Source organism: Meriones unguiculatus, chromosome 14 (genome assembly GCF_030254825.1).
Source record: "Meriones unguiculatus strain TT.TT164.6M chromosome 14, Bangor_MerUng_6.1, whole genome shotgun sequence".
NCBI lineage: Eukaryota > Metazoa > Chordata > Mammalia > Rodentia > Muridae > Meriones > Meriones unguiculatus.
Genome location: NC_083361.1, coordinates 88,119,342 through 88,131,436, shown reverse-complemented (window position 1 = coordinate 88,131,436; position 12,095 = coordinate 88,119,342). Strand labels below are relative to the sequence as shown.

General features: G+C 39.1%; 1 protein-coding gene across 1 annotated transcript; it reads right to left on the bottom strand.

The window, feature by feature from the left end:
* Positions 1-4,712: 4,712 nt before the first annotated feature.
* LOC110544416 (olfactory receptor 52R1-like) lies at positions 4,713-5,672 on the bottom strand. The gene has a single exon (XM_021630405.2). It carries the CDS (start codon positions 5,670-5,672, stop codon positions 4,713-4,715), a length of 960 nt encoding a protein of 319 aa, XP_021486080.2.
* Between the last annotated feature and the right edge of the window lie 6,423 nt (positions 5,673-12,095).

The window sequence follows — 12,095 nt, the reverse complement described above, 5'->3', positions numbered from 1 at the left end:
AAACTGAAGTCCAAGTGGATCAAAGACCTCAACATAAAACCAGACACATTAAATCAGCTTGAAAAAAAAGTGGGAAATACCCTAGAACTCATTGGTACAGGGGAAAACTTCCTGAACAGAACACCAACAGCACAGGCTCTAAGAGCAACAGTCAATAAATGGGACCTCATGAAACTGAAAAGCTTCTGCAAAGCAAAGGACACTGTCATCAAAACAAAGCGACCACCTACAGATTGGGAAAGAATCTTCACCAACCCTTTATCTGACAGAGGACTCATATCCAGTATATATAAAGAACTAAAGAAGCTGAAAAGCAGCAAACCAAATAATCCACTTAAAAAATGGGGAACAGAGCTAAACAGAGAATTCTCTGTAGAGGAATACCGAATGGCAGAGAAGCACTTAAAGAAATGCTCAACCTCACTAGCCATTAGGGAAATGCAAATCAAAACAACCCTGAGATTTCACCTTACACCCATGAGAATGGCCAAGATCAAAAACTCAAGTGACAACACATGCTGGAGAGGTTGTGGAGAAAGGGGAACCCTTCTCCACTGCTGGTGGGAATGTAAACTTGTACAACCACTCTGGAAATCAATCTGGCGCTTTCTCAGACAACTAGGAATAGTGCTTCCTCAAGATCCAGCCATACCACTACTGGGCATATATCCAAAGAGGCTCAAGTACACAAAAAGGACATTTGCTCAACCATGTTTGTAGCAGCTTTATTTGTAGTAGCCAGAAGCTGGAAACAACCCAGATGCCCCTCTACTGAAGAATGGATGCAGAAATTGTGGTACATCTACACAATGGAATATTACTCAGCAATGAAAAATAAGGAAATCATGAAATTCGCAGGTAAATGGTGGGATCTGGAAAGGATCATCCTGAGTGAGTTGTCCCAGAAGCAAAAAGACACACATGGTATATACTCACTCATATAGACATACAACATAGGACAAACCCACTAAAACCTGTGCATCTAAAGAAACTAAGCAAGAGAGAGGACCCTAACTAAAATATCCAATCCCCATCCGGAAAGGCAAAGAGGATGGACATCAGAAGAAGAAGAAAACAGGAAACAACCTAGGAACCTACCACAGAGGGCCTCTGAAAGCCTCTGCCCTTCAGACTATCAAAGCAGATGCTGAGCCTGATGGGCAACTGTTGGGCAGAGTGAATGGAATTTTAGGTAAGAACTGGGAAATAGTAAGAGCTGGAGAGGACAGGGTCTCCACAAGGAGAGCAACAGAACAAGAAAATTTGAACACAGGGAACTTCCCAGAGACTCATACTCCAACCAAGGACTATTCATGGAGATAACCCAGAACCCCTGCACAGATGTAGCCCAGGGCAGTTCAGAGTCCAATTGGGTTACATAGTAATGTGAAGAGGGACTGCCTCTGACATAATCTGATTGGCCTGCTCTTTGATCACCTCCCTCTGGGGGGGGGAGCAGCCTTACCAGGCCATAGTAGAGGACAATGCAGCCACTTTTGATGTGAACTGACAGACTAAGATCAGAAAGTAGAGGAAAACCTCCCCTATTAGTGGACTTGGGGAGTGGCATGCAAGCAGAGGAAGGAGGGAGGGTGGGATTGTGAGGGGAGGAGGGAGGGGATTATGGGGGGATGCAGAATGAATAAAGTGTAATTGATGAAAATTTTAAAAAAAAATCACAAGTAACTATATAAGAAAATGTCATGAAAATGTACTTCTCTGTAAACTAATAAAAGGAGAAATAGGCACAGAGTCAGAATACTTCCCACTCTGGAAAGGCACAGTCAGATATACGTGTTGGGCGGTGAGGGTGGTTAGTCACCGTTGTGGCAAGAGATGACCGTGACACTAGCATCTGAGGGGAAGACTACCATTGCACGGACCAACCAAGGGATAAATACATGTTGTTCCTCCTCCCAAGAATCCAGCCCATGGGTGAGGCCAGGGGGTCCAGGCCGAGGGGATGAGAGGCACGTAGTCATCACATAGACACCAGGAGTTGGACAAATGCAATCCAAGGGCGAGAAGAGGCAGACTCATTTATTCCAGAAGAGAGAGCACTTTGTCTAGCTTTGGGTGACCAATCAGGTTCCTCTGCACCGTGTTCAAGCCTGCCACTGGTTGCTCATCTCCAGGCAGACTCTCCAACGTACTCTTCGCCCAACTTCTCCAATAATCACCATGGCAGAAGCTGCCCCAGGCTCTGAGCCCTAATGGCCCTTTGCTGGGGATGTCCACAATATAGTCTATTGACAAGGTTGAAAACTGTGACCAAGTGAATATGAATTTATAAGATGAGAAAACCACCAATCATGTATCTATAAATAACCCAGTTTTCCAAAATGATTATAATAAAGTTTGTCTACATCTAGGTTAGTCTAGTGGAAATATGTATAAGCCACACATTCAGATTTATAGGTAAAGAATAAGCATTTAAAATGTGACAATTCTAGGTGGAAATTCGGAAAACTTCTAGGTGATAATTAATGTTGCATTAATTATCATCAGTTTTGCAACACAAAAGTCAATTGCATTCAGAGTATCAAACTAGTTTTTAACTAAGCTTTTGGGAAGGTCTGAATATACCTTGCATTTAAACACACACAGTTAAAACTGAAAGGTAGTACAAAAATCAATAAACTAAAAAGGAGAAGAGAAAATGATGTGTGTGTGTCTGTGTCATGCACACACACACACACAGAGAGAGAGAGAGAGAGCAAGTCACCTGAGATACAACCAAGGAGGAAGAGAGCCTTGCTTTGGCAGGTGGACACAGAGCTCAGGTCCTGCTCACTTGGCTCTGTGGTTTTGAGCTTGCTCATCATGGCAGGAGTGTCTGTTGGAGGCCTGGTCACCCCAGGCCAGCTCAGAGGCAAAGAGAAATAATGAGCTGGGATTCCCAATGTCCCCTCAAATGTCACAGCCCCGTCACATAACATTCCTCTGTGGCTCCCCTCAGCCTACAATTCCATTAGCACTGCCAAAGCCTTAAACTAAAGTAGGTATCCTTCAGTAGTATACAACTGTCATTTTTGTCTTTTGTTAATTATCATGTAGCTCCTGAAATAACTACAGATAAAAGTTTCAATTTTCCTAAAACTTGGGGAATCAGTTTATATGATTGGCTATGTCAAGGTTGGATTCTTTTTCTTAATTTATTTCTTATAGTTTATTTGCTTTACATCCTAATTGTAGCCCCCTCCCTCATCTCCTCCCAGTCCTTGAAATACTGTAATTTATCCGTAGTTGGTTTTATACAGTTGGTTTGTATGCCTATGAGGCCAAGGTCATGTAAACTTCTTCTTAATTATTTTTTTACATAGTAAAGTTAAACTTCAGCAACCAAAGATAAGTTTTGAAAAATACTATTGTGAAGAAGAAAACTAGACTGTCCTAAGCCTTATTAACAACAGTATTGTTAGCCCATAGGTGTCTTTTTTCAATAAACTCCTTTAATTGTATATTCATTTTATAATTGGTATCAAAATTATGAAAATTAAATTTATTTTCTCTAAAACTTACTAGAATATCAATAATTCTTTATATCTTTACTAAAAATGAAATAGCACCTAGTATTCAATCACATTTCTTCATTTGGTTTCATTTATCTTCCTCTCTCCCTTCTTTCCACTTTGATTTTCTTCACCCTTTCTCGGTCTCACTTTATTTTACTTTCCCTGTTTCTTCTTCCCTTTCCCTCCTTATCTTCTTCCCTCATTCCCCCTCTCTCTTCCCCTTCTCTCTTCTTTCATTTTACTTTACTAAGATAAAGTTCCTCTATACAGTCCAGGCTGGTCTGATGTTAAAAATTAAATTCCATGATTTATTGACTTGTGCCATCACACTCAGTTCCTATAGGATGAGTTGTATGCTTTCTGTAAAACGTAGGATTCAGACATGACTTTAAACATATGTCTATTTCTAAAATGATATTTTTCAATAAAAAGATTGCCAGGTTAGCTGGAGAAATGGCTCTGCTCTTAAGAGTACTGTCTGCTCTTACAGAGGTCCTGAGGCCAAATCCCAGCATCCACAATGGTGGCTCACAAGCATCTATACTGGAGTCTAATGCCCTCTTCTGGAGCACAGATGTACCTTCAGACAGAGCACTCATATACACAACATGGATAAATCTTTAAAAAATAAGATTCCCAGACTGAAGAAATGTGTTTATTTAACTATTTGATGAAATGTCTAGATTCCTTTAAAATTGTATGGCCAACTATTTAAAGCATGACAAGCGAATAAAATATTTACTGATTTAATGGATGGTAATGTTCCACACTTTGAAATCAATAACAGACTAAGGGTCAAGGTTCTTATATGAATAGAGAGAAAGAATAAAGAGATAATTATAACAATAACTGTAATTAAATTGTCTCAGAAAAATCCACAGTGAATTTGTCTTTTTCCAAAGAAAATTCAGATAAATGAGTTATTATCAACTTGAACAAAGAACTGAATATTCAATAAAGAATATTCCATTTTTCATGAGGAATACACATCAACCAAGTCTGTATTACACATCACATCTCTCAGGTCTCTGGCTGTGGGTTCCATAATTCATTCTCTCTTCTTCTGAAAGTTCTTCAGCCTGTAGGCTAGCTGTCCACTAATGGATGACGTTTTGATGTAAAAAGCCTGAGAAATGCTTTTCATTTGTGGTCATGTCCTTTTGGTAACTGAAGAAATGGAATGTTGTGATCCCTGGCTCAAGAGTTTTTCCCACAAAATCCTCGGACAACCCTGTCCCTGATCTGTTTGGTTCTAACTCCATATATGATGGGGTTGAGCATGGGAGGAACCAGTAGGTAGACATTAGCAAACATGATGTGCACAACTCGGGGCACATGGTGGCCAAAGCGGTGAGTGAGGAAGGTGAAAAGGGCTGGAATATATAAGGTTAAGATGACACCAATATGAGAAGCACACGTCCCAAAAGCTTTGAGGCGGGCTTCGCCTGAAGGCAACCTCAGCACGGCTCTCAGAATCATCACATAAGATACACTGATGACAATTATATCAAAGCCAACCACAGAAAATGCCACGAAGAGCCCATATCCACGGTTGACTCTGGTATCCGCACACACCAGCTTGAGCACAGCCATGTGCTCACAGTAGGACTGGGGAATGACATTGTTGGGGCAGAAGGGCATCCTGGAGATCATGAAGCAGAAGGGGCTCACCCACAGCAGCCCTCTCACCATGACAGCTGCCCCCAGCTTGATGACTACAGATGTGGTCAGGATGCTGGAATGTCGGAGGGGAGAGCAGATAGCCACGTAGCGGTCCAAGGCCATGGCCATGAGCACCCCAGACTCCACAGAAGAAAAGGCATGTATGAAGAACACCTGGATGAGGCAGGCGTGGTATTCAATCTCATGATCGTGAAACCAGAGTATGGCCAGCATTTTAGGCTGTGTGGAAGAGGACAGGACCAGGTCAGTGGTAGCCAGCATGGCCAGGAAGAGGTACATGGGCTCATGCAGGGTGTGGTCAATTCGGATTATGTGTAGGATGGTGATATTTCCAGTCACAGCCACAACATACATGACACAGAATGGAAAGGCAACCCAAAACTGATAGTTCTCCATCCCTGGGATTCCAAGCAAGATGAAAAATGTAGAATGAGAAGAGCTGTTCCTTGAAGCCAGCATGAGAGGGTGGGTCATACTTTTTTGTGTAGTGAAGTTAATCCCCTTTCTGAGAATTATAATAGCCAAGTCATGGGTGATTATATGCACTTGTATAATACTACAATTCAATAGTATGTTGTAGTAAAATCATCTTTTAATATAAATATTTTGTAACCTAAAATGATACTACCTGATACTTTATCAGTACTTGTAACATTCAAAATACTACAACATGGCAGGTTCAAGGGCAACTATTTCCTGAAATCAAAGAATTTTTTTCTTGGAAGTAGAATCTGCTAAGGAAAAAAAATAGTATGATAAATTAGTTACAATTAACGTTGCCATTTTCTTTTTAACAATTCACACTGTTCCATTTATCACAGGGTCGAATCATGTGAACAGAGGTAGCTTGGGAAAGGAAAAAAGCATGAACTAAAGGACGATAGTAATTTATTCTCATATTATCTTTGGTAATTTAGCAGAGTTATCATCTTGGTTCTGGCCTAAAGAAAAAGATGAATCATCTGTGCAATTACAATTCTACATAGTACATTTAATGAAAAATCTTAGAAGATGAATACTTCATCTTTTGTGTAAGACTCTCTCTTCAAATCTGTTATGGCGCAAAAGTAGGCACAAACGCCACGGTAGAGCATGTCTGCAGCTATATTCTGACACAGTCCTGTTCATACAAACAAAGTGCAACCTGGCTTTGATTGAAGACTGTACTTTATTCAGGGATGTCCTGGGTGGTAAATTACACAAGAAGATGGCTTTGTACCTGACACTTCTCTTCTTGATAAAGAGAAGTTGGGAAAATACATGGTTAGAAAAATATCAAGAATAGGTCAGTATTCAGAAGCTAGAAGTTATGGAGGAATTTACTGAGTGCCAGCTTTTATATGTTCTTCCTTAATGCTGCTTATTTTTTGATGTCTGATCTCTCTGAGAAATGTAACTTGTCACAAAAAAAAATCCTGTAAGACATAGGTAGCAGGTGTCTTGGTTCTTAGTCTTGGTTGCCCTGTGTTTGAGAGCCTCAGCTTTCACCTCTTTTGTTACAGAAAACTTGAGGCAAAAGAGCATCCTTACAGTCTCCCTTAAAAATGTTTTCAAACTAATATTTCATTTTATAGTCCTCTAAGATTCTAAAATGATTTCTTCAAGATCAAACAGACCTCATTTCTTTCTTAGTCCCCTTAATTTATAATGGTTGAGAGCAATGAGGCTCAGATTTAAAAGTCCTCTCTACATCATAAAGCTTACCAACATTTCTAGCTAATAATCATGTGATTGTCCAAACAAATACTCCTATGAAATCTCCAGTGGCAACTGAGTTATCCACATCACCTGGAACTCAAGACCTCTGCTTTGCTTCCTGTTACCAGATTTAATCCCCTCAAACAGTGCCACATTTTCTGCTTAAAACAGAGGCTTCATCCTTACCTGTCCAGTATGTCACTATCACTTTGTGGGGACAGCAACATAGAATAAAGGTGATTTGAACAAGCATACTTAGATCCTCTTCATTCTGGCCTCCGGGTTCTGGTCTAGGTGCTAAAGACATGGCTTCCTAATGTGCACAATTGCCTATGTTTAATTTTCAGGGAGGGATTATCGAATTTTGAGAACCGTAACTAAAGCCTTTTTTAAATTTATTGTTTCTACCGTATGAAAAGTTTCAGTCATCATTTACCATGTGAAACAATAAGAGCTCAGAATCATTAAATGATCTATCAATGGTCATAGGTTAAATTATTGCCTGAGTACATGATTCTTAGACCAGAACTTCTAGAGAAACACAGTACCTGGCTCTGTTGGCAATGAGTAGTTGAGAATCCGGCTCCACCTGGGTGGGGCAAAGTTTTTGACCTGCTGTGACAAATGCTGCTTTCCAGAGTGCTTAGACAGTATGAAAAATTAGAGAATTTGCACTTGGAATCTCCTGCGTCCATGGATTAGGGCCTCTGGACCAGGCTTTTGGTGTCTCTGGGAATATATTGCCTTCTCTTGGACCTTTTTCCTTCCTTCTTTCCTTCCTTCTTTCCTTCCTCCCTCCCCGTCTCCCTTCTTCCTTCTCTTCTTTATCTTCTCTCTCTCCATCCTCCCTCCCATCTATCTCAGCAGAGTTGATATATACCACATACTCTAGCTGACCTCAAATGACAGAATACAGGGATTTTAGGGATGTACCACCACGCCAGGCTTGAACTGAAATTCTTACTGGCTTCTTCCCAGTAGTCTTAGTACAGGACTCCTTACTCTTACACTTCGGAAATGTGACTCCCTCAAGTTGTACATCAACCTCGGAAATCAGTGTCCTTCATCCTCTCTATCTAATTGTCTTTTTCAGATCCAGAACTTCCATATGGAGACATGTCTCAGTATTTCACATTCTATTGTTTTCTCTGACTTTATCTTCTCAGTGTTCATTCCTTGGAGAAGCAATAGTAAAACAGAAATTATTTGAGAGCTGCATTTGAAATGGGAGAAGTGGTCCTCAAATGGTATCTGTTTTCCCTCTGGATTTTTTTTTCATGTTCTATGGAATCAATTTTCCTCACTCTTAGATATTACTATCTGTTTCTTAACATTCTTAAGAACAGAACTCATGAAGATTTATAAACTATGCTATATGGACAGAAAGTTTGCTAATCAATTGTCATTTTGTTATATATAAAAGAATTTCATTATGAAGAGAACAGTTTATTATCTTGCTTTTGTTTGAAAGACAGAGCTGTGCATTTCTTAAATAAGAGGAAAAAGACATTATCTCCCTCTCACCCAATATCCCTTGTTCCTCTATTCTTCTATAACATATACTATTCTTATTTTTAAAGTATACAACTATTCCCAGTCTACTATATAAAATGACACAATAGAAGATTAAATAAAATTATATGCTCACAAAACACTAGTGAAGGAGCAGGAACATTTTATTTTCAATGTGAGATAAGTGCAGAGCATGAGGACATCTTCCTACCTTTCTAAGTCAGACACATGGAGGGCATGAGTCTCCTTTCCAACTCAGAGTGCAGCTCAGTGAACCTGCATTTCTACACTGGATGCTTCCATCAAGTCAGTATTTTCTATATATTATATCGCTTTGCCTTATAGATTCTCAGAGTTCACACGTCCCACTGATTTCTGAGAAGAAAAAAGGTGCCCGAGGCAAAAGGAATAATTCACTCTCCATTCTGCTGTATCTTTGAACACACTGGCTATGACTAAAGTTCTGACAAGCCCCTGGGATTCAGCCTTGTGTAGAGACTAAGGGAAGGGTCTATTTTAAGAACTGTGTGGTTCGTCTACTCCCCCAAGGACTCACTGGTTCTTTTTCTCTTTCTATATGCACTGCCTCATATTCACAATGACTCCTCTGAGACTAGAAGATAAATCTGAAAGTATTAACCCCTAATTTTCCTCTTTGTCTGTATACATAAACACAAGTTTAAATGAATGCAGAAGAAGGTGTGTTGTTGGAATTACATAAATGAGATTATGCTTAATTTTCTGTTAAAGTATTTATGGCTCTCATCTAAAGCATATTATGTGCAACATGAAAGATCATCGATACTTAACATATGTTTATGTATAATTGTGAGAGTTATGCTTATAAACATGAAAGGAATTCACATGTATGTAAGCATATGAGTATATATGTGGACGTGTTGATAATTACTTGTTTTAAGTGTGTGTAATTAATGTAACTCTCATTCTTTGAGCTCATGTTTACAGAATGCACAGCCTTTGTGTAAGTACATGCCTAGTTATGTTCTTGATAGTGTGAAATGACATATGATGATGCATACATATGATGGACCTAAATATGTGTTATTATTTTGAAATAGGTCCTTTCAAAATAATGATGGTGATTAGAGAAGGTCCTGTAGAGTATGGTGAATTTATAGTCCAATAGGACTGAAGTCTTTATCTAAATACAAAATTATATGTGCATTTGTTCATACATAAACACACACACCCTGTGAACAAGAAGGCAAAGATCAAACTATCAGAAGCTAGGAGAGAAGAACACAAGACTTTCTCTCACAAAACCAAGAGAATGAATGTTCACTGCTAATACATCGATAATGGAATTGAGGTCCTTGGCTCTACGACAAAGGAATTTCTCTTGTTAACCCACTAAGTTTGTGGATCTTTATCATAGAAGTCTTAGAATAATAATTGTGCCAATATTTTATGGGTATTTTAATGAAGCTTAACATACAAATAATTGTTTGAAATCATGACATTTTTATTGTGTGATAGTTTCTTACATTAAAACATAAATTTGAGTCATTTTTTTTCCATTCTTCTCCCCCATTTTTCCTCTTGCGTTGGAGCACTTCTCCACAAATTCCACATATATATATATATATATATATATATATGTATATATATTTTTTGCATGTGGTCCACTGAGTTTAGTAAGTTACTTGCCTGAGTGTAGGTGGGAGGTAATTTAGTTGAGTAATGAATGTCACCTTATTTGTGGCTACACCGCTAAACGAAAAGACAATCCCTTCCTCAATAGCCTTTAATTTTCAATAACCTCCTGGGAGGGGTAGAGCCACATGAATCATGATACAACTAAACTGATAGAATTTTGAGTCTAATTATTATTTTCTTTCATTTTTTCCTTTTTATTGTTTTTATTTATTACAATTTATTCACTTTGTGTCCCATCTGTAGCCTCCCTCATTCCCTCCCAACCTGACCCTCACTCTCTCTCCTCCATGCCCCTCCCCCAGTGATTATAATATAATATAGCATCTCTCCCTTTCACTTCCCCACTACAAACCTACATGTACTCGTGTCTCTGCTGGCTCTCTTTCATCAGCTCTTTCAGATTCATGACTTCTTTTTATTAATTGTTATTGTATACATAAGTGTATTTGTATATTATTTATATACATACATACACACACATCCATGTATGTATTCTGAGATATAACCTGTTCGGCCTGTATAATGTTACTTGCATGTATTGGATAACCAATTGGGGTGCTGTTTCCCTGAGAAAACCATTTCTCTAGTTCTCAGAGAAGATGCTGTGGGGACTTTCCTCTGCCTGCTTAGGTATGCTTACTGTTGTCTTTGATCAGCTCATGTTTAGGCAGTCACGTTTGTGAGACTTTGTGTAGCATCTGACAATCCCAGGAGACACAATCTCACTATAAACTCTGATCTTCTGGCTCTTAAAATCATTCTGCCCCTCTTCTGCAGTGCTCGCTGCTCCTTGGGAATGGGAGCTAAAATTTTGTAGGTATATATATATATTCCCTGACACTTGGTCTCTGACTATTTTCTTGAAAGAATATTTTTATTATTCTCTCACACAATACATCCAGACTGCAGCTCCTCACCAGACTGCAGGTGAGCAACACAATGGGAGGAAATCCTCACTAGAGCAGGCAAAGGGTCAGAGACCCCCACTTCCGCGGTCAGGGGTCCCACACCAAGCTAGCAACCGTGACTGCGGAGGACCCAGTACAGACCCATGCAGGCTCTGTGACTGTGTCTCTGTGAGCCTTGAGGAGCTTAGCTGATTCCCTGGGTTGTGCTCTCCTCTTGCCTCCATAATTCTTCCTCCACACCTTCCTCAGTGTTCCCTGAACACCATAGCTAGATGGATTTACAGATGGGTTTTTATTTGATTCTGTTGACGAACATGTTGGTTTTTATGCTTAGATAATGTGAGATATTATTATTATTATTATCACTATTACTGTAGCTCTGCAGTACGGCTTGAAATCGGGAATAGTGATCCCTTTGGAAGTTCTTTTATTGTTCAAGACTGTTTTAGCTGTCTTAGGTTTTTACTTTTGTATATGAGATTAAGTATTGTCCTTTCAAAAGAATTGTGTTAGAATATTGACGGGGATTGCACTGCTCTGGGGATTGCTTTTGTAAGATGGCCATTTTTACTCTGATAGTCCTACTCATGTATGAGCACAGAGATATTTCCATCTTTTGATATATTCTTCAAGTTTTTGGGGAGGCTTGAAGTTTTCTATTATACAAGTCTTTATGATTATGGTGAAGGGTATTGTTTCCCTGATATCTTTCTCAGTCTGTCATTTGTACATAGGAGGGCTACCTAGCCACTTTGCTGAACATGTTTATCTGTAGGAGTTCTCTGATAGAATTTTTGGTGTTGCTTGTGTATATTATCATATCATCTGTGATTAGTCATACTTTGACTTCTTTCTTTCTAATTTGTATCCCATTGATCTTATTGCTCTACGTAGAACTTCAAGTACAATATTGAATAAATATGGGTAAAGTAGACAGCCTTGACTTGTTCTTGATTTTAGTAGAGTTGCTTTGAGTTTCTCTCCACTTAATTTGATGTTGGCTGTTGACTTACTATAAATTTCTTTTATTATGTTTCTGTATGCCCTTCTATCCTTACTCTCCCTGACTTTTATCATGAAGGGGTGTTAGATGTTGCCAAAG